This window comes from Sinohyriopsis cumingii, chromosome 18 (genome assembly GCF_028554795.1).
Source record: "Sinohyriopsis cumingii isolate HCF-2022 chromosome 18, ASM2855479v2, whole genome shotgun sequence".
Taxonomy (NCBI): Eukaryota; Metazoa; Mollusca; class Bivalvia; order Unionida; family Unionidae; genus Sinohyriopsis; species Sinohyriopsis cumingii.
The window spans coordinates 28,271,406-28,295,989 of record NC_142978.1 but is presented as its reverse complement, the minus strand read 5'-3'; the positions used below and the strand labels follow the sequence as shown (position 1 = coordinate 28,295,989).

At 32.7% G+C, this 24,584-nt stretch overlaps 1 protein-coding gene across 1 annotated transcript in view; it reads right to left on the bottom strand.

Annotated features, from left to right (window-relative positions):
• The window catches only part of LOC149776288 (ATP-dependent RNA helicase DDX42-like), a 99,462-nt gene that overhangs the window by 51,553 nt on the left and 23,325 nt on the right, over positions 1–24,584 (bottom strand). The window contains exons 6-10 of the mRNA XM_089942740.1: positions 23,200–23,340; positions 14,367–14,486; positions 12,704–12,811; positions 9,749–9,817; positions 7,528–7,656 (exon numbers count right to left, since the gene is read on the bottom strand). Coding sequence (XP_089798866.1) covers positions 7,528–7,656; positions 9,749–9,817; positions 12,704–12,811; positions 14,367–14,486; positions 23,200–23,340 — 567 coding nt within the window. The remainder of the gene's footprint in view (positions 1–7,527; positions 7,657–9,748; positions 9,818–12,703; positions 12,812–14,366; positions 14,487–23,199; positions 23,341–24,584) is intronic.

The following is a 24,584-nucleotide window of genomic DNA, read 5'->3' as shown; positions in this document are numbered from 1 at the left end:
CCAAAAAGAATATAATTACTGATTGCCAGCATATGCCACTCTTTTGGAAATATTAGCACAAGAAGGTGATCATCTTTCTGAAGATAAACTCTTTATACAAGCTTCACCTGCAGCCCAATAGAGCATGGAAGTTGACTAACAGTTTATTACATCCGTGGAATGATTTAACCGTAGCATGCCCTCAATTCTTTGCCAAACGATAAAAGATTGGGGGGGGGGGGAGAGAGGTTGTTTTCAGTGTCTGTATAAGAACTTGTGTATGTGAAGTATTTATAATTTCCATCAACCATCTTTGCCAAAATTTAACTTTGATCTATTCTTCCTATAATTTTTCCTTACTTATAAAATCTGGGGATCAGAACAATTTTCTATCATAACTCATATGTATAGATAAATGTTATTGCCATGATACATTATGTACAAATGTCATCATTATGATGTATTATGCATAAACTGTTTTGTAATTATGTATTATGTATAAATGTCCTTGCCATGATGCATTATGTAAAAATGTTATTATCATGATGTATTAAGTATAAATAATGGCATGATGTTTCATGTAAAAATGTTATTGTCATGATGTTTTAAGTATAAATTGTATTCTTATGATGTATTAAGCTTAAATAATGTCACAATGTATTATGTATAAACTGAATTGTAATAATGCATTATGTATAAACTGTATGTTCACTATGTATTATGTATTAATGTCCTTGCCATGATGTATTATGTATAAATGTTATTGTCATGATGTATTATGTATAAATGTCCTTGCCATGATGTATTATGTATAAATGTTATTGACATGGTGTATTATGTATAAATGTTATAGTCATGATATATTATGTATAAATGTTATTGTCATGATGTATTATGTATAAATGTCCTTGCCATGATGTATTATGTATAAACTGTATTACCAAGATGTATTATGTATAAATGTTATTGCAATGATGTGTTAAGGATATGTTATTGCCAAGATCTATTATGTATAAATGTCCTTGGCATGATGTATTATGTATGTCACTGCCAAGATGCATTATGTATAAATGTCCTTGTCAAGATGTATTATGTATAAATGTCCTTGCCAAGATGTATTATGTATAAATGTTATTGCCTTGATGTATTATGCATAAATGTTATTCCCATGATGTATTATGTATAAAATGTCCTTGCCATGATGTATTATGTATAAATGTTATTGCCATGATGTAATATGTATAAATGTCCTTGCCAAGATGCATTATGTATAAGTGTCCTTGCCATGATGTATTATGTATAAAATGTCCTTGCCATGATGTCTTATATATAAAATGTCCTTGCCATGATGTATTATGTATAAATGTCCTTTCCAAGATGTATTATGTATAAATGTCCTTGCCATGATGTATTATGTATAAATGTCCTTGGCTTGATGTATTATGTATAAGTGTCCTTGCCATGATGTATTATGCATAAATGTCCTTGCAATGATGTATTATGTATAAAATGTCCTTGCCATGATGTATTATGTATAAAATGTCCTTGCCATGATGCATTATGTATAAATGTCCTTTCCAAGATGTATTATGTATAAATGTCCTTGTCATGATGTATTATGTATAAATGTCCTTGGCTCGATGTATTTTGTATAAGTGTCCTTGCCATGATGCATTATGTATAAATGTCCTTGCCATGATGTATTATGTATAAATGTCCTTGGCATGATGATGTGCATATAAATGTCATTGCCAAGATGCATTATGTATAAATGTCCTTGGCATGATGTATTATGTATAAATGTCCTTGGCTTGATGATTTGCATATAAATGTCATTGCCAAGATGCATTATGCATAAATGTCCTTGCTATGATGTATTATGTATAAATGTCCTTGGCATGATGATTTGTGTATAAATGTCCTTGCCAAGATGTATTATGTATAAATGTTATTGACAAGATGCATTATGTATAAATGTCCTTGGCATGATGATTTGCATATAAATGTCATTGCCAAGATGTATTATGTATAAATGTCCTTGTCATGATGTATTATGTATAAATGTCCTTGGTATGATGATTTGCGTATAAATGTCCTTGCCAAGATGTATTATCTATAAATGTCATTAGCAAGATGCATTATGTATAAATGTCCTTGGCATGATGATTTGCATATAAATGTCATTGCCAAGATGTATTATGTATAAATGTTATTGCCAAGATGTATTATGTATAAATGTCCTTGCCAAGATGTATTATGTATAAATGTCCTTGCCAAGATATATTATGTATAAATGTCCTGCCAAGATGTATTATGTATAAATGTTATTGCCATGATATATTATGTATAAATGTCCTTGCCATGATATATTATGCATATGTTTCTACCATGATGTATTATGTATAAATGTTATTTCCAAGATGTATTATGTTTATATGTTATTTCCAAGATGTATTATTTTTATATGTTATTGCCATGATGTATTATGTATATATGTTATTGCCAAGATATATTATGTATATATGTTATTTCCAAGATGTATTATGTTTATGTTATTGCCATGATGTATTATGTATAAATGTTATTGCCATGATGAATTATGTATATATGTTATTTCCAAGATGAATTATGTATATATGTTATTTCCAAGATGTATTATGTTTATATGTTATTGCCATGATGTATTATGTATAAATGTTATTGCCAAGATATATTATGTATAAATGTCTTTGCTAAGATGTATTATGTATAAATGTCCTTGCTAAGATGTATTATGTATAAATGTCCTTGCCATGATGTATCATGTATTAATGTCCTAGCCAAGATGTATTATGTATAAATGTCCTTGCCATGATGTATTATGTATAAATGTTATTGCCATGATGTATTATTATGTATGTATGTTATTGCCAAGATGTATTATGCATAAATGTCCTTACCATGATGTCTTATATATAAATGTCCTTGCCATGATATATTATGTATATGTTTCTGCCATGATGTATTATGTATAAATGTTGTTTTCATGTTTTAAGTATAAATTGTATTGCCATAATGTATTATGTATTATGTATAAATGTCATGATGTATTATGTATAAATGTTATAATCATGATGTTTTAAGTTTATAATGTATCACCATGATGTATTAAGTATGAATAATGTCATGTTTCATGTAAAAATGTTTTTGTCATGATGTTTTAAGTATAAGTTGTATTGTTTTGATGTATTAAGTATAAATAATGTCATGATGTATTATGTATAAATAATGTCATGATGTATTATGTATAAATTGTACTGTGATGATGTTTTATGTATAAACTGTATTTGTCATGATGTATTATGTATATATTGTATTGTCAGTCACTTTTCTATCATATGTTATGATGTAATATATATAAATGTTTTTGTTATAATGTATTATGAAAACAGAGGATCTAAAATGGGTAGGGGCCCCTGAGTGGCCGAGTGGTCTAAAGCACTCTCTGTTACAGATCATTGTCATCTCACCTCTGTATGTGTGGGTTCAAGTCTCAGATTCGGCCAATGTGGGTATGTGAGAAAGCTTGCCAGTAGCTTCTCATGGATTGGTGGTTCTTTCTGGGATTTTCCCGGGTTCTTCCTCCACCATTTATACTGGCTGCCATGTATAGCCTATCTTGTGCTGAAAAATGGCATTAAACCCTACAACAACAACTCAAAAAGGTAATAATTTAATACTGAATTTATGAAATGAGTTGAATAATGTCTAGCTTCTGCATGCTCTGAGTTTCTGTTTATCAAAATAGTTTTTATTTTAAAGGGAACTGAGAGAAAGAACAAAATTAAATTCATTGTGACTCACCTTTCAGTTATTGCTTGTAAAAAATAGTTGCAAACAAGTGCTGATTTTTGTGTGCAGCTTTATAACCAATTACATTTAAAAACATACTTTCTTTAACAAATGATAATTCAAAGAGCAGTTGTACTTCTGAATAAACAGAACATTTGACTCAAACAACATCATTTTCAACACAGAATGTATATGGAAGTTTCATGTGATGAAAAATACTTTGATTCATTTAGGTTAGACAATGTTTACACCTAAAGTATGTCAGCTAAACTACTGACATTTGTTGAATATGATCATGTGAAAAGAGGATTACTGGACGAAGACATTCCATATTTTCTGTAATATATCTGTGACAGCATAATTGTATTCATTTGGAACAGAAGACATCAGAATTGCATCATGTAAGAAACATAAGACTGAGTTATTTTATCACTTAAAAAATTATGTCATCTGATAGGCCTAACATTCTGACAGTTGGGATACTGGTTTATGTCCACATTCTACAATGAACAGAAGTAAGTTTATTAACGTCTGGAAGTTAACCAATACCCTAAGTTTTATTTGTTGTTGTTATTGTTCTTATTTGGTTATTAGAGCCACGTTTCAGTGCATAATAGGCAATATATGGTGTAATGAGCCCCTGTGTGGGGTAAATTTGCCATATTCAGAAAAATGTGACCTTTTTTCCCAATCCCTTTTAGGCAGTCGATTTGAAAAATGGTCACCAAAATGTTTATATCATTAGTAAATATAAAAAGTTCCATAATACTGGGTAAAGGAAATTATCCTATAATCACAGCCAATCTGTAAAGTTAATATTGCACAAGAATTTTATGATCTTATTTGGACAAATCAGAATCTCATAAAGTGATATGTTAACATGTTGTAATAGCAAAAATATTAAACTGCACACACTATATGTAAAATGCACAGACTATGTGATAATAAATGTTATCATCATGATGTATTATGTATAAATGCTATCATCATGATGTATTATATTTGTTGTTGTTGTAGGGTTTAATGCCATTTTTCAACACACGATAGGCTATACATGGCAGCCGGTATTAATGGTGGAGGAAGAACCCGGGAAAACCCCAGAATGAAATACCAACCCATGAGAAGCTACTGGCAAGCTTTCTCACATACCCACATTGGCCGAATCCAAGACTCGAACCCATGCAGATAGAGGTGAGATGGCAGTGATCCAATATGGAAAGCGCTTTAGACCACTTGGGGCCCCGATGCATTGTATATGCATTGTATATAAATGTTATCATCACAACATATTATGGATAAATGTTATCATGATGTATTATGTGTAAATGTTATCATCATGATGTATTATAATAAATGTTATCATCATGATATACTATATATAAAATTATTGTCATGATGCATTATATACAATGTTATCATCATGATGTATTATGTATACCATATTTACCATATATACTGGGACATGATAGTAAAAAAAATAATAAAAAAAGTCCATCCCAAAACTTAAGAAACTAAATAAATTTGTACTGAATTTGCACACATCCCCTGCACATTGCAATAAACAAGATAAACAAAATGCTTATATGCTAATAAAATGGAAAAAAACAACCTTGTAATGTTCTCATTTACTGCTTTTTTTATCATGAGCATTAAAGAATAAAATATATCCATGAGATCCATATACGTGTAGACTTCCATACTGTAGCATTTATCACTCATGTCTGTTAACACACAACACATTGTTCACTGACATGAACATTGTGAAACAAATCATGTTTGATTGTACTCAAAGGTTTGAGTATGTTATCTGATCAAAAACTGGATCCAACAAAATCACAAACGAGAGGGAAATAATCAACCAAATGTTTTCTTAAGACAACTGCCATTTATGCATGACACGGTGTTAGGTGAAAAATATCAGAGACTGAATTATATCCAGGTCAACTGACAGTATCTTGTAAATAAAACTCCATATTTGAAAATACATTCACATGAGTGCAAGTGACAATCTTTTCGCTAGCACAGGTTACAAAAGTATCATTAAAGCAAGTTATTGTTGTGTATATTAATTACCTGCTGACATCAATGCCTGTTTGTATTAATCATAACTACAGATGCCAAACAAACAGAAGCCCAGGTGGTGAATAAACACAACTGGCAGCAAGCAGAAAAACTCATTGTTTGAAATTACAGACAGGGCATTTAAGATAAATGTTATTTTTATTGCAAAGGAAGCTGACCTGTGACAAATTTTAAGCTGGTTTTTTTTGTTGAAAATATATCAATGCAAGTTATTTTATTACAAAGCAAGCTGAACTTGCAAGCCGACTTTGGATTCTTTTATGTGTGATGATTTTTGTTTTTCTATAAATAAATTATATACAAAAACGGCTGAGATAAGGAAGCTAACTTTGGTTCCTTTTCACCGGTATTCACAGGAATTTTGAAGATAAATTGAAATAATGGAACAAATTTTAAAATGACACAATATAGTGCTTCATGCACATACACTGATGACCCAGCATTGTCAATATATTGGGAGAAAACAAAATCATGTAATGAATCCGTGAAGGCCAGAGGAGAAGCAGATGATTTCACAGACAATATGATCATTAACATGGATGAAATTCTAGTGCACTTTGATGTCATTCCTGGACAGACTGATGATAAGATGGGGGTTAAAAGTGTGAGAATTAGCACGACTGGTGCAGATTTTTTAAAAATCTGGCTTTAGTCCTTGCAGTTTCCTCTTCAAGTGATGTATTGCCTTTAATGAAAATTTTTCATGGCACCGAAAGAGTGGATCATACATGAGCAGGAGAAGGATTGTGTTGACGAGATGATGCTGCAGTGGATTAATGAGTTTTTTCTCAAGTAGTTTTATACTTTTTTAAATAAAATTTCAGTTAGAGTGCATAATCTGACATAATTTTCAAATGATTAAATAGGTGTCTCTCAACTTACGACTCGAAACCACGATGTGTCCCAAAACAAACTGCGCAAAAAAAATTACATTATAAATTAATTTATGGTGTCCCAACAAAAAGAGTGTCCCAACATATATGGTAAATACAGTAAATGTTATCATAATGTATTATGTATAAAAATTATCATCATGATGTAATATGTATGTTATAATCACAGCGTATTATGTATAAATGTTATCATCACATATAACCTATATAAAAGTTATCATCATGATCTATTATATATAAATTTTATAATCACAATGTATTATGTACAAATGTTATCACCACATGTAATAAGTATAAATATTATCATCAAGATATATTGTGTATAATGTTATCATCATGATGAATTATGTATAAATGTTATCATCATGAAGTATTGTGCATAAATGTTATCATCATGATGTATTATGAATAAATGTTATTATCATGATATATTATGTATAAATGTTATCATCAATTACTTTTCTTTTTCTCTGTTTTTTCAGAAGTATTTGTGATAATCAGCGATATGTGAGTGGAGTTGGTGATTTGTAAATTCATTATTTTCCATTGGGGACAACCTGTCTTGATTTTCATGTATACTACAAACCACTTTAAAGACCCAACAATTGTCCCTTTCTGAAATCAACAGATGTGTTTCCCAAATCCAGTGTTAGTCCCAATGAAATGTAATTTTCACAAAACCTTCAAAAGTGATACCATTACAAAAAAGTTAACAGTCAATAAATAAAAATCCAGAAGATACCGGTGTAGCCACAATAATTTCTGCCCCCTCCTCACAGGCTTTTATCTGTTCCCACATGCTACCTCCACCATATGCGCACACAACCTTGATGTTGTACACCTTACCAAACTTTTTGGCTTCCTGGTAAATCTGAGACAGAAACAAAAACAATTACTACAAAATAATTGTAGAACCTACATTAAGTACTAAACAGTACTCTCTCTCTCTCTATATATATATATATACCTTTGTAGTAAATAGTACTATATGTATCATAGTGTAACATAGTACTAAATGTGTTACTGAGTAACAGTACTGGGCCATTGTAGTAAATAGTACTAGGTGTACCCTATAAGTAAACCATACTATTATATAGTACTACATGTATCATAGCAAACATAATACTATATGCATCATACTAGTAAACTGAACTACATGTATCATGATAGTAAATAGTATTACATGTATCATGGTAGTAAATAGTTGTTGCTGTTGTTGTTGTAGGGTTTAACACCATTTTTCAGCACACAATAGGCTATACATGGTGGCCAGTATTAATGGCGGAGGAAAAACCCAGGAAAACCCCAGAAAGAACCACCAACCCATGAGAAGCTACTGGCAAACTTTCTCATATACCCATATTGGCCGAATCCAAGACTCAAACCCACACAGACTGAGGTGAGATGGCAATGATCCGTAATGGAGAGTGCTTTAGACCACTCGGCCAATCAGGGCCCCGGTAGTAAATAGTACTACATGTATCATGGTAGTAAAAAGTACTATATGTATCATGGTAGTAAAAAGTACTATATGTATCATGGTAGTAAAAAGTACTATATGTATCATGGTAGTAAAAAGTACTATATGTATCATGGTAGTGAAAAGTACTATATGTATCATGGTAGCAAATAGTACTAAAGGTATCATGGTAGTAAAAAGTACTATATGTATCATGGTAGCAAACAATACTGTATGTATCATAGTGTAACAGCATTATATATATATTATTTCAGCAAATGGTTGTTGTTGTTGTTGTTGTTGTTGTAGGGTTTCGTGCCATTTTTCAGCATACGATAGGCTATACATGGCAGCCAGTATTAATGGTGGAGGAAGAACCCGGGAAACCCCCGGAAAAAAACACTGACCCACGAGAAGTTACTGGCAAGCTTTCTCACATACCCACATTAGACAGCAAATGGTACTATTATGTATCAGTGCAGCAAACAGTACTATATGTAACATAAAAGTAAATACAGAGGACCCCCGCCTATATGGATACCTCTTCTGCACTTGGAAAGTGGCTGTATAAGAGGGGTGTCCTTTCCAGAGAGGCACTATATATGTAAGAAATATATGTATGTATAAATAGTAAGAAATCTATATGTAACTTCAAAGCATTTATTATCTTTATCTAAAAGCAACATTAATTATTAAAATGTCTTATTGTATTAAGAATAGACTTATTTCAAGTGAACATAAAGATATTTCCCTGAAATGAGTGAATAATGGATATATTTTGCTGAGTGGGTGAAATACTCTGTATATTCATAAATGGCAAAGCCATGAGTGAAAATACTTAAGTTTTTCACCCACATATAATATATCCATTACTCAATTGTAGTAAACAAATTTTCTTTATATTTTATGCTCAAACATATTGGCTAGCAATATGTCCTGCAAAACAGATTGAAGAAGCAGATTTCTTACTGGATTACTTGCTATGTCAGTGGTTTGCCATTTATGTTCTGCTGTGTTATGTGGTTATTGGCACAGAAAATATAAACAGCATCATAATTCTCCTTCCCAAATTGAAGTAAAATAGCACATTAAGAAATAAAAATATACCATGCTTTGTTAGATTTGAACTCGAGTTATCTTTAATGGGAGGTAGCCATGTTAACCTCTCGACTATGTGTTTATGAATAACTTCGAATTTCATGGATAATAATGTGTCTATTGATAGCCAGTGAAAATTTTTATGTTTCACTCCAGTGAAATATCAAAATAATTCATTGCCGAGCATAAAATAATGTGTTGTAGAATACGTTTACTCCAAGTTGGCAAACCTACATCATTAGGCTGAACAACATGTAAATATTAAGATTTTTTAAAATTAATATAAAGGATTCTAACACCAAGTTCTAATCTAAAACAGATCTCAAAGAGCACAAGATTTTTATAAAATGTAATTAACAAAAACATGGAGCAACATCTTTTCAAACATTAATAATAAATAGCTCACCTGTTGTGACAACTCTCTTGTTGGAGCCAGAATCAATCCAATAGGTCCATCTCCTGATGCAAGTTCCCTCTAAAATAAACAGGGTACATCTGTTTTGGCAACCATACTGATCTTACATGCTGCAATTTTTTTACTGGCTTTAAGATCATGCAAGTCATTGGAACAATTTACCAAAATGTAAACTTAAAAACTCTAATTCATATAAGTTAACTTAATTTGGAGGCAGATGATGATATTACAGGATAGTATCTTTTTTCTCCTTATTTAAACCTAAAAAATGCAATACAATTACCAGGGTATAATGTATTCTGATGTCATATGGTTACTAGAATGCAGGAGTTCAACAAACCAGAGTACTAGACGAACCAGAATACTACACAACATTTCTTCATTATCATATTACTGTAAATTCATTAATTTTTGTGGATATAATTTTTTAATTTGTGAACTGAGGAAGAATTATTCCACAGAAAATCACTGTTCACTGCATCTTTGATTCATATCAACTACTGTGTTACAGTACAGACACTGTTTACATCTGCATAATTATTTTAAAAACACTTTGAACAAGATCTCATTTACTGCATTATTACTTTACACTGTGGAAGAATATTTCTCCATAAATATGGATAATACAAGCTGTCATATAAAGGTAATTTCTCAAATTATACTGTAGATAATAGAAAAGGCTAAAATGGACCTAATATTGCTCATCTGGCACATAATGGTTCAAAACCCAAATGCCAAAGCAATTCTATGACTATTCAAGTTCAAAATCCAAATGCCAAAGCATTTTTATAACTATTCAAGTTCAAAACCCAAATGCCATAGCAATTCTATGACTATTCAAGTTCAAACCCCAAATGCCATAGCATTTCTATGACTATTCAAGTTCAAAACCCAAATGCCATAGCATTTCTACGACTATTCAAGTTCAAAACCCAAATGCCATATAATCTGAGTGAACAGTCAAGTTCAAACACCTCAACAGCAGGATAAGCCCTACTGAATTAGTTTCAAATTGTCTGGTATTTTTTTTAGCTGTTTAATATTCCTTTTGCTTCAAGCAACAGTTGTCATTTCTGTTTGTGGACAGGTATTATTCATTAAAAAAAATACACAAGAAAGGTCTGTATGCAAGGTTGCTTTATTTAAATGCAGACTTAAATGCCCAATTAGTCTTTCAATGTTTTCCTACTGTAATAGTGAAGGCTACTGTTGATGGTAGATCTACATTACTTGTACTACATTGAAAAATCTTAATATCAGGAAGCTACCTGTCGAATTTGATCCAAATTGGTGAGGCAGTTTAAGACAGCAAATCTTCATGGACTATATATCTATAACTGAGATCCAAAAATGGCAATATTTGCCAGACATGACCATCAAATGAACTCAAATGCCACTTTTCTAACTTTACATATTGAACATTGCAAATAGCATGTCCATAACTATCCAATGCAATTGTCTGGTCACTGTGTTTTACCTGTTTAACAATCTAAAGTCACAAAGCACAAGACAAAAGAGATTTGAAAGATTATCTCTGGGATTTGTCAAAACCTTGTAAATGAATGACTGCCCCATGGTATGTACTATAGACTTTACATCAGTCCCTCACAGCATGCTTTCTAACTACAAATGAATGACTGCCCCAGGGTATGTACTATAAACTTTACATCAATCACTCACAGCATGCTTTTTAACTACACTGTGTTGATGTGTGTCTTCACATACAAGACCTATAGAAGTAAACATATTTTAGCTTAGACCCCAATTAAAATGAAAAAAGATACTAACAACAACAATTACCTTTTATTATCATCATTCAATAATTGTTCAAGGACCTCATCAAATAAAACTTTACTGTTAGACTTGATCAGAAATGCCTGTCCATCAAGTGTTTTGGATTTTAATTTAGTAGTAAGTTCAGAAATGCCTGTCCATTATGTGTTATGGATTTTAATTTAGTAGTAAGTTCAGAAATGCCTGTCCATTATGTGTTATGGATTTTAATGTAGTAGTAAGTTCAGAAATGCCTGTCCATTACGTGCTATGGATTATAATGTAGTAGTAAGTTCAGAAATGCCTGTCCATTACGTGTTATGGATTTTAATTTAGTAGTAAGTTCAGAAATGCCTGTCCATTACGTGTTATGGATTTTAATGTAGTAGTAAGTTCAGAAATGCCTGTCCATCAAATGTTGTACATTTTAACATAGTAAGTCCAAAATCTCTGTCCATCAAGTGTTGTACATTTTAACATAGCAAGTCCAAAATCTCTGTCCATCAAGTGTTGTACATTTTAACATAAGTTGGAGTGATAACATGACATAATTATAGCTGATCTGATGCAACAGGCAATACCTTAAGTACATTAAGTTCTGTTAGTCTTGTGGCAATGTGAACTAGAAATGAAACTGAAATTTAAGACACACATTGCTTGAAAAAATTACATCAGAAAAGAATCATTTTCTCCATGCAGCATGGTGGTCAACTTTGATTGGCAAAATATGTTACAACAAAATATATACATAAATATAAACCTATATGCCTAAGTTTGAAGGTGTCACCTGGATATTAAATATTGAAAAACCATCAATCCTAAATGTGCAACTCAATTACCATTTGTGTATTATAACATCTTGTCAACAGTTGTGTCATGAAGACAAGTAACTATTTTGGATGAAACAAGAAAATAACACATTCTATTATAATCATTCTTTTGTCTATACAGTCTGATGTTAATTACATAAAGGGATTAGTCAGTAAAACAACAGGTCATCTAAATAAAATGGGCAGGGTGCTATAGAGATGGAGGCAGACCAGTATTTGGCTAGAGAAAAAAGGGGTAAGGTGTGGCATCACACCTGACTGTTCAAACTGGAATATTATTATCCTGCATTAGTTTCTACTACAGTGTTTAGTGCAAACAGAGTTAATGGATAGAGCCACATACCTGGTCCATAATATGAATGAGGAGTGGCCATAAAAATGCTGCTGTTTTACCACTACCTGTCTTGGCAATGCCTATCATATCTCGTCCACTCAAAGCTACAGGACAACCCTGAAATTCCAAAGTGAAAAAAATGGATTTGGACTAAAAGTACAAAGAACTTAAAAGAATTTCAAAAGCTGATAAAGGATTTTTTTCATATTCTTGGGTGAAATTCGCTAGAATGATTATACTGAATAATGATAAAACTGAAGTATTTAACATCATTTGACAATGACTTGCAATTCATGAACATGTTTCATAATCATTTATTGCCAATGACAGATCAGTAAAACTTCTCCCTATTCTCAAAGTTCTCTCAAGAAAAAACTTATTCAAATTATATTAATACACAGAGTGTCTGCAAGTAATTGAAATTTATCATATACAAAGTGAAGGCAGGAGCAAAAACTTCTTAATTTTCTAGTCTATAAATAATATGTACAGGATATTTTCTTTTCCAAAATTATAGTATAAGTCACACGGGTCATGTAGGCATTCAACACAGACTATTTCAGTAATGGGTGTCATTTTTTAGAATTTGATTCTACATACCTTTAAGTTGCAGGTATTCACTTCATTTGGATTTGTATACATCCATATTCCTTGGGAAGGTCATTATTTAGATACCCTGAGAGGAGCATATGGCAAAATCAATGTCAAAGTACATGGACATTTTTGGACGAAATGAGCCTAAAGGTGTGATCCAGTACAATCTGGATTGAATGTCCCATGCTGTTATGTCACAATGAAGGTTACGCATATTGATAACCAAAATCATACTACCCCTGACTGTGACGATTCCACTAGTGTAAAAGATTGTAATGATAGATAATTTTCATCGGGAAGTTTCTTAGTGACAGTTAAGGTGCAGAGCATTCAATAATCAGGACTGAATAGACTTCAGTTAAAGACAATTAGTGTTAAATTTTAAAAGAAAAATTTATTTTTAATTTAAAATGAGTAAATGCACATAAATCATCCATGTGACTTGTATTATAGTGCTGGATATAGTTCGTTGTTTGTTAAAAAGACATGTAATTGTCACTAGTGGTGAAGCCACAAGTTGAAAATATCTCTTTTTTCTTTACCACAAGATGAAATATATCCAGTACTTATGTAGGAAAAGAAAATTGTCTTTCTATGATATACCAAGCTTGCACCTGAATCAAAGCTCAAAAAATCAAACTCACTCTTCACACAACACTCCACCCCCTCTCCATAAATTCTCCCAACTTCCATAGACTCAGCATATAAATATTAGTGACTCATGAAAGCAGTATGATTGAGATGACCTAATCTGTTAGTAAATTACATTGATGATATTTCTTAAACTATTTGTCTGAAAACGATGCAAATCTGATTCAGCAGGCTTCTCACTATTGTCAAGGAAGTAAGGAGAAATAACTTCATAGAAATGCAAATGGTATCAAGTCTAATTTCTAAAGCCAATAATTAATTTCCATGTCTGAAATGTAATGCAGTTTCTATTTATTTGTTCTATCACAAAGTGTTCATTTTTGTGGCAGCAGGTATAATTTCTGTAGGCACATAACATCAAGCACCAACCTATGCCTGTATCAAAACTCAGCACCATCTTGTGCCTGTATAAAAATTCAGCACAAACCTGTGCCTGTATTGGCATGGGCTGAGTGTACTCTGCCTTTCTTATGGCACCAATTAGATTCTCGTCAAATCCCAGATGAGCAAAACTTGTGATTGGCTTGGGAGGATTCAGTCCTGACACCTGGAGAATGGAAACAAAAATGTGGCTAAAGTTCCTCACAAATAACATAATACATTGCCTAGTCTTACAGTGCATTAGGCACTGCAGGTGCAGGTCTACACTGTATGCATTTACCTGTATAACATATATGAATATAATTCAAAGTATAATGAATTAAATGGGTCTTATACAATGTGATTCGATGGTCACACAATACTGATCTAGATTTCAGGTAAACCCTGCATTTCCAGTACTGTTTGATATACAAACTAACATACTATGAAACAACTATTTTTCCTTTCAAATTTGAAGTTCTGGTAATAAATAGAAAGGACAGCCTTTATTTTCGCTATCCCAGTATTTTATCATTCAACTGCGTATTTTACCGAATACTTTAAGTATTTATCTACTAAATCATCCAGCAATGGCTGCTTATGGAGATTTTTCCCTTCAGCTGATTTCAATCAGAATACTATCAACCCAAGAGAAAAATTTCACTGGATTTGATGATATTGTAATGGACATTAAAAGCACTGAAACTGAAACTGAACAACAGTAAAACACTAAACCCCTTATGCAGTACCCCATGACCTCCATCACCCAAACCATGCACAACAACAAAGTCAATTTGAGGCAAATGAGGCATAGCTCCCAAGATTCAAGAAATGATGACAAGAGGTAGTCTTAAAGCTACTGAAATAAACTAAACAATTTTATAATTGTTTTAAATGCTAAAAGCACAAGAAGAAAAGCAAATTATCACATGAAATTTTAGCTGATGGGTAGATCTGAAACATTTAATAAAGTACATTACTTGGTGATATGACAATGACATGCAAATCCGCCAATGCAATCCCATGAAATTAAAAAATGTTTATATATATCCATATAGCTGATTCTTTTCTTAAGTTAAATTATTAATCAGATGTGGGTCATTCACTTAAAAGAAAGATAAATTACAATACTTTTGGGGGTTGATACTGTATTATGTAAAGAAATGTATCTTCTGCATACATTTGAAATAATGAAATACTGAGGGATAAATATTCTTACTGTTACCACATCAGATACATAAAAAATCTAATAAATTTGAGAAATCTGTATAAATTGTACCAAGCTGGACCCAATGAATACAATGATGCAAATCACTGCAAGGTAGAAATGTGTCTTCTTTTTATGGGCCTGCAAAATGTAAAAACTGTATGGCAATACATATTTGTTATATTTACATGAAGTATTGTGCAATGAAACTATTGGAGACAAGCTGGACTTCAAAGGAATCACACCAGATGAACTGAGTGGTCATTTAAAATGATTCTATGCTGAGACCAAACCAAACTTCTTATCCTCCAGGGTCAAAGTGATAAGAATTCTTTGACAGATGTTCAATCAGCCATAAACAGGAGTTTAAAGGACTTTGGAAACAAATCAACATTGTCAAAGGAAAATAATTCAAATATGCTAACTCATGGGTGAATGCAAAATTTAAATTTAACCTGATATCAGGTATTTCAAGACCAACCCTGCAATATCAAGCAATTTCACCATTTAATCTGCAATCAGGTGTTTCAAGACCAACCCTGCAATATCAAGCAAGTACACCATTTAATCTGAAATCAAATATTTCAAGACCAACCCTGCAATATAAAATAATTTCACCATTTAATCTGAAATCAGGTATTTCAAGACCAACCCTGCAATATCAAGTAATTTCAACATTTAATCTGAAATCAGGTATTTCAAGACCAACCCTGCAATATCAAGTAATTTCAACATTTAATCTGAAATCAGGTATTTCAAGACCAACCCTGCAATATCAAGTAATTTCAACATTTAATCTGAAATCAGGTATTTCAAGACCAACCCTGCAATATCAAGTAATTTCACTGCAACATCAACTAATTTCGTTACAACATCAACTAATTTCAGCAGAAGAACTAGGAAATGTCAATGCATATCTTCATAAATCAAATTCAAGACACATTCAGTGATATCTGTACATTTTTCCTAGAAAAACTGAACAAAGCAGCAAAGACCTTATTTACACGCTTATTTACAATTTCACATATTGTAAGCTGAGACAAAATGGTTCAGCTTGGTGTTTTCCAGCATGGCAACAAACAAAGGTTATTTTGTGCCATTGCAATTGGATCAGAACAGCTTTACTAGGGACATAGCATGGATAATGACCAGGGCTGATCCAATAACCAGATTAGAATCCATTTCCTTTTGTTCATTGATATGGAATGCTAACCAATGAGCATATGTGCCTCTTGAGACAAAATGGACTAGACATTTTCCCATAAATTAAATTCTGAAGATTTATTCTGCATTTGCAACAAAGTTTTAAACATAAAAGACATTGAGAAGAAAACAATAACATGATAATGATTTGGTATTCTGTCAGCTGGCAAACATGTGTGCATGAATTTTTGTATTCAACAGGAAGATGGACAGGAAAGAGAAATGCAGAAAGCTTTATGTTTCCAGAAAGATTTACAACTGAGCTTCAATGGTAAAAAGTTTACCTTTACAGGACTGAACACAACTGATAACTTGAAGTCCAGTACTGATGAAATTTTAACTTTATTGGACTGTACTAACTGGATACCCTGAAGCCTGGGACAGTTCAATTTTTCTGTGGGACAAGTACATGATGAGTTTAGTCCCAGGCAAGTGCAATATTTTAAAACTGAAATTCCTAGTTACATTTGCATAACTGATGCAGTTCCTTAATTCTAGTATAATTCTCACCCAGAAAACGAAGGTCTCTTTAAATTTTGCTACAATAGTGTCAAGCTTGGAACTCAGTTTTAGACTTGCCAATATAGTGCATGTATGTTGATTTGGATTTTTAACGTAGTTTAAAAAAAATTCAGTCATATCGCTATAATGTCTGCAGTGCGGCAGTTTATAATGATGTCTAACACTGGGGCAGCATGCCACAGACATGTGGCATTATGTCCCACCCAGTCATGTTATCCTGACACTAGGCCAACCAGTCCCAACATTAACCTTTTCATGCTGAATGCCTTGTGAGGCAGCTGTTAGTACCGTTTTTTTTATAAGACTCTGGTATGACTCGGTCAGAGTTTGAGCCCACAACCTTCTGCATCTTAGGTGGATGCTCTAACCATTAGGCCACCAGACTATATCTTCTGAGTAAGTCTCAGTGAATGTGGACAATATCCTCTGAGTAAGTCTCGGTGAATGTGGACAATATCATGTAAGTCTCAATGAATGTGGAATATATCCTTGAGTAAGTCTCGATGAATGTGGACAATATCCTTTGAGTAAGTCTCAGCGAATGTGGACTATATCCTCTGAGTAAGTCTCGGTGAATGTGGACAATATCCTTTGAGTAGTCTTGGTGAATGTGGACTATATCATGTAAGTCTCAGTGAATGTGGACAATATCCTTTGAGTAAGTCTCAGTGAATGTGGACTATATCCTCTGAGTAAGTCTCAGCGAATGTGGACTATATCCTCTGAGTAAGTCTTGGTGAATGTGGACAATATCCTTTGAGTAAGTCTCAGCGAATGTGGACTATATCCTCTGAGTAAGTCTCAGCGAATGTGGACTATATCCTCTGAGTAAGTCTCGGTGAATGTGGACAATATCATGTAAGTCTCAATGAATGTGGACAATATCCCTGAGTAAGTCTTGACGAATGTGAACAATATCCTTTGAGTACGTCTTGGTGAATGTGGACAATGTCCTTTAAGTAAGTCTCCATGAATGTGGACTAATCCTGTAAATCTCAGCGAATGTGGCGAACATCCATTGAGTACAACTTATATGTTCAGATGTGTAAAGTACTTGACTAAAATTATACATAGGTTGATGAGTAGACATCCTTAATTATTATTATATTAAAGAAAGTGGTTGATGCCAGCAAAAACACAAATTGGCTATACCTGGCGTGATAGAAAAACTTCTCTAGCTATGTTCTGACACTTCCTGTTTGATTCTTTATTACAGATCTGGTCAAATAAGAGAAATGACTGTACAAAAAATGTATATTCTAGTCAGGATAAGTCATTATTGGAAACTAAAATATATTTAATGTTTGATCTACCTTTCATTTTCAGAATAACACTTGCATATTTTCAATCTTAAAAAACACAATTAAAATGACTGAAATGGAAGACAAAGTAAAACGGAAAAGATGAAAGAGTTTGCAAACTGTCTTAATGAAAATATCAAGTGTGTAGAAGATGAGTATGATTGTTGTTGTTGTAGGGTTTAACGCCATTTTTCAGCTCACGATAGGCTATACATGGTGGCCACTATTAATGGTGGAGGAAGAACCCGGGAAAACCCCAGAAAGAACCACTGACCCACGAGAAGCTACTGGAAAGTTTTCTCACATACCCACATTGACCGAATCTGAGACTTGAACCTACGCAGAAAGAGGTGAGATGGCAGTGATCCGTAACGGAGAGCGCTTTAGACCACTCGGCCACTCGGGGCCCCGAAGATGAGTATGAGTATCATTTTTTGTGCTTCTTATACGAATTGTTAAGACAAAAATATCTCAAAGAGATATATTAAATCAACCCTTCAGTAGTTAAATTTATAAGTATCCAGTTAGAAAATAAGTAATATTGCCAATGTTACAAAGATATTGTATTTTGCTTTTAAACCAAGAGATCATCTGTTAAAAGTCATCAACATCTAAACTAATAGATTAAAAAGCATCAATGTCAACACCTAAACCAACAGATCAACTGTTAAAAAACATCTATGTCAACACCTAAACCAACAGATCAACTGTTAAAAAACATCTATGTCAACACCTAAACCAACAGATCAACTGTTAAAAAACATCTATGTCAACACCTAAACCAACAGATCAACTGTTAAAAAACATCTATGTCAACACCTAAACCAACAGATCATCTGTTAAAAACATCTATGTCAACACCTAAACCAACAGATCAACTGTTAAAAAACATCTATGTCAACACCTAAACCAACAGATCAACTGTTAAAAAACATCTATGTCAACACCTAAACCAACAGATCAACTGTTAAAAAACATCTATCTCAACACCTAAACCAACAGATCAACTGTTAAAAAACATCTATGTCAACACCTAAACCAACAGATCATCTGTTAAAAAACAACTACCATATATACTCGCGTATAAACCCGTTCACATATAAGCCAACCCTCCCAGGTGAATAGGTAAAAATATTAAAAAGTGCATGATCCGCATATAAGCCGACCCATAAGTTCTAGACTACATCACAAGATGCACAAAGTGAGTTCTAAATACATTTATTTAGGCAATCACATTACTAAAATAAATATTATCTTCAAACTTAATGAAAATGAAAGTAAAAAAGCTAATTTATATGTTGAAATAAAAACAATTTATCTTCAATGTCAAGTCTTAACTGAAATCCTCATTCTAAAATCACGAATTATAAAAGTTCTATCACTTTTAGAATCCTTCAAAATCTGGTTCGGTATTGGAATTGCCAAACAGTTCATAAAACTCTGCTTCTGTTATGGGCGTGCTCTTATCGTATACGTCGTCAATGTCATCATGGTCATCCAATAGTGTGTTGTTCTCCTTCTCATTCTCCTCATCATTGTCGGACTCAAATATGGCATCATCCTCAGTTCCATCCATGGCACTGCTGATACAGCACTTTCGAAATGATTTTGCAATCATTTCTGATGAAACTGAGTCCCATGCATCTTTAACCCACTTGGCAACCAAGTCGATGTCCAGCCTCATTAAATTCCCGCCTTTTGTCATCTTCAAAGCGACTGAACAAACCCATTCGGACCACATCTTTCGTAACTTGTCCTTAAACGGCTTGTAAGGCAGACATCAAGAGGTTGTTAACACTGATGTTAAACCTACTGGTATTACAGCCAATGTTGTTTTCTTTTTCTTTGTGGCATTTTTGACTTCATCTGTCTTGTGTGCTTGAAACATGTCCCAGACAAGCATTGAAGGCTTCTGAAGAAGTGCACCTGGTCTCTTGTTCCAGACTTTCTCCAACCATTCAATCGTTCCACTTTCATCTATCCATTCCTTTTCATGTGCACGAATGATGACACCAGCAGGAAATTTCATGCTTTTCGGCAGTGTCTTCCTTTTAAAAATGATGACAGGAGGCAGCTTTGATCCATCAGCTAAACAGGCCCAAACAACCGTGAAATGCGTTTTTTCATGGCCGGTTGTTTTTATCAGAATAGTTTTCTCACCAACAGCATTGACTGTTTTATTGCTTGGTAAGTCAAAGGTCATAGGCGTCTCATCCATATTTCCAATTTGTGATAGTTCGAATAAGCACTCCTTTCTGCATTTAATGATGAACTGCTGAAATGATTCAATTTTTTCTTCCAAGTCTTTTGGTAGCTTTTGTGCTATCTTCGTTCAATGCCTGAGACAGAAACCATGCCGGTTCATAAAACGAGAACACCAACCAGCTGATGCAACAAATTTTGAATCTACCATCATGTATTTTGTCATCTTTTGCCATCTGCATAGCACGCAGATGAATTGCAGTTCATGTGACAATGTATCTGTTTTGTCGACATTCACTTACAAAATTACTGAGTTCTTTCTCCAATTCAGGGAAAGAGGCGATCCCAGTCCGATGAGCCTTCTTGATTCTTGGCATTTCTTCTAAAGCTGCTTTACTTTTCTGCCATTCCCATACTTGCTTTCTCATTCACACAAAATTCGCGTGCTGCAGCACAGTTATTATTTGCTTCTGCATATTCAATAACTTTAAGTTTGAATGCTGCATCATAAGCAGAACACTTTCTTTTACTTCCAACACTATTCATTTTATCTGATTGAATTGAATATAAACTTCTAGTGAGATTAAACTGAAATAATTTCTTATAGTGGTAGTATACTATTTATACCTTATCCTGTAATTTTTCTATGGGTGGTTGGTTATCAATTTGTATTGGATAATTATTTATCATTGTTTTGGGTTTTTTTTTGGTTTTGTTTTTAACTACCAGTAGCATGATTCAGTGGACCAAAATATGATTGGTTTCAGCGTGGACATTGTTCAAATATTGTGACAGTTATAACTTTGAGCAGAAACCATGTCCACTACCGTATCTCATTAAACAATACATCTGAGAGTTGGTATGTATTAGTAAAGTCATTGTCATTGTGCATATTAAGCATACCGGTAGTTACTGTACAACACTCTACCGCTAACAAACCACTTTGCTTTACAAACAACTAAACAACAGTAAAATATATATTGTGGCTGCCATTTACTTCTAAAACACCTGTCAAAGAAATCCCACAAATTATATTTTTTACAAGTATTCACGCTGACTTGTATATTGCTACTTGCCTGTTATTTACCCTTCCTAAGTGTGTGTGCAACAAACCCCTATGGAACCTCTCGCTACTGTTCCTTTAAGACTATCGTACATGTATTTCTACTCTTGATACCAAAATGTTTGTGTCATAAATACCTTCATTATCATAATTCTAATTTTTTTAATGTAGATTCTTTTCATATTTACACTGAAATAAGCTAGTGTGCATTTGTACGGTACCATAGAGTTTAATGATTACTGATTAGCTGAGGGTTAAATACTTGACTGACAGATTACTAACATGGCGGTTCTTTTGGAAAATACACATACCACCAGTGGCTCAAATAACATGTATGGCTGCATTTACTAGTGGATGGACATAAATAGACATCAAGTACAGTAATACATGTTTTTCATTCATTATCCTACCAGTTAAGTTAGAAAAAATATTTGTTTTACTTCATGACAGCACACATCATATGAGCCACGTGGCATCATTAGGCACGTGATCTCATCTTCGGCAATCGACAGTAACAATAAATACCGGTAATCAAGAAAAAAAACTTTAACATTTTCATACTTAGACTTTGGCCAGTAGATAAGCCGACCACCCTCCTCCTTCCAGGCTTTATTTTTTTCCTAAATTATTCAGCTTATACGTGAGTATATACGGTATGTCAACATGTAAACACATGGTTTCTTTTATAATACCTTTTATGATACAATGTATACTAAACTCTGATATGTTTTGTATTATGGGCTGCAGGCAAAAACAACAGAATACATTTTCTGTTTTGTTTCTGTTTTCTTGTATTTATAAAGATTGTAAAAAAGTCAGTGTTTCATTAATGTACAGCCAATTATTAGCAATGTGTATATGGGATTCATTAAGGTACAGCCAATTACCAGCAATGTGTATCTGGGATTCATTAAGGTACAGCCAATTATTAGCAATGTGTATCTGGGATTAAGGTACAGCCAAAGTATCTGGGATTCATTAAGGTACAGCAAATTATTAGCAACATGTATCTGGGATTCATTAAGGTACACATGTATTTGGGATTCATTAAGGTACAGCCAATTATTAGTAACGTGTATACATTAGAGAACAAAGAATGTATAAAGTTATGAAGATGAAAAGCAGAAGAAGTAATAATTTTGTCAAGGCACAGTACATTTCCAAAATCACTTGTCCTGGACAAATGGCATGGAAAAATAATTTTACAGCCAAGCTTGTTCATTTTTTAAAACTATTATAGTGTAACTGTAATATGGGGGACCAGTTTAATGGTTACTGGCTTCAAGCAACATCTTGGATATTAAAAAAGAGATTTTCTGAAGCATAAATTCTATAGTTGTTATACAAGATTCTCATGGTAAGACTAGAACTTAATGGGGAATGTAAATAATCAAGTTGTTACCCTAATATCCAGTTTCTTCCTCAATTCTTCCACCTGCTGTAAGGTTAGTTTTTCAATGTCCTCATGCTCGTGGTAAAAGTTCCGCTCAAAAGGTTCATACTCTATCTCAGAATGGTCAATAGGTGGTAGTGGGTCAATGATCTGGTGAAAGAATATTAGCATACCATAAGTAATGGATAAATATTAATTTGTCCTAATGTTTACCATGTTAATTTGTTCTTATGCTTACCTAATAAACAGGATATTTTCTATTCCTATGTTAATACCAAATATATTTCTTCATGTGGTACCAAAAACATGATACCTTAACGAGTGCCAAAACCATGAGTTAAAATATATAGTTTTGATACCACAATATTAAATATATCCAGCAAAAACACAGGAAATAAAATTATCTTTTTATTATATACCAAACTTGCTACACAATTGAAGTTTAGAAGAATAAATTCACTCTTCAGCACAACACACTAACCCCCATTCATTTTCATAAATCACCTCACTTTCATGTCATGACCATAAAAAATATACTTGACTTGAGAAAGCAAAAGGATTAGGTTGACCTAATCTAACCCAGTAAATTACATTTTTGTCATTTTGTATACTATTTAACACTAGCTGAAAACAATCAAAGTCCAAGTCAGATATGCATCACAGTGGGTTTGTTGATGTTGTCTAGGAATGGGCATCTGGTCTTGCTACATGTACAACTTTTGTGGGAATGCACAATCAAGCACTGCATGGCATGAAGGGAAATCTTATATTTTCACATGTGAAAATATAAGGATATATTTTTCACATGTGAAAATATAAGGGAATAATTTTCACATTTGCCAATATTAAAACTAATAAAAATATAAATTGTCAAAAAATCTCTACATTTCACACTTAGGTACATAATAAATCAATGTTAATTAGTCTATATGTTTATCTAATATATATATATATATATATATGTTAATTTGTCCTTATGTTTAACTAATAGATCAATGTTTATTTTTTCTTAAATTTACCTTCTAAATCAATTTTAATTTGTTCTTACATTGGCCAAATATATCAATGTTAATATTTCTTTATGTTTACCTATAAAATCAATATTAATTTGTTCTTATGTTTACCTAATAAATAAATCAATGTTAATTTGTCCATACATTTACGTAATAAATCAATGTTAATTTGTCCTTACTTTTACCTAATAAATTAATGTTTATTTGTCTTATGTTTACCTAAAAAAACAATATTAATTTGTTCTTATGTTTACCTAATAAATAAATCAATTTTAATTTGTTCTTATGTTGCCTAATAAACTGATGTTAATTTGTCCTTACTTTTACCTGAAAAAAACCATTATTAATTTGTTTTTATCTAACCTAATAAATCAATGCTAA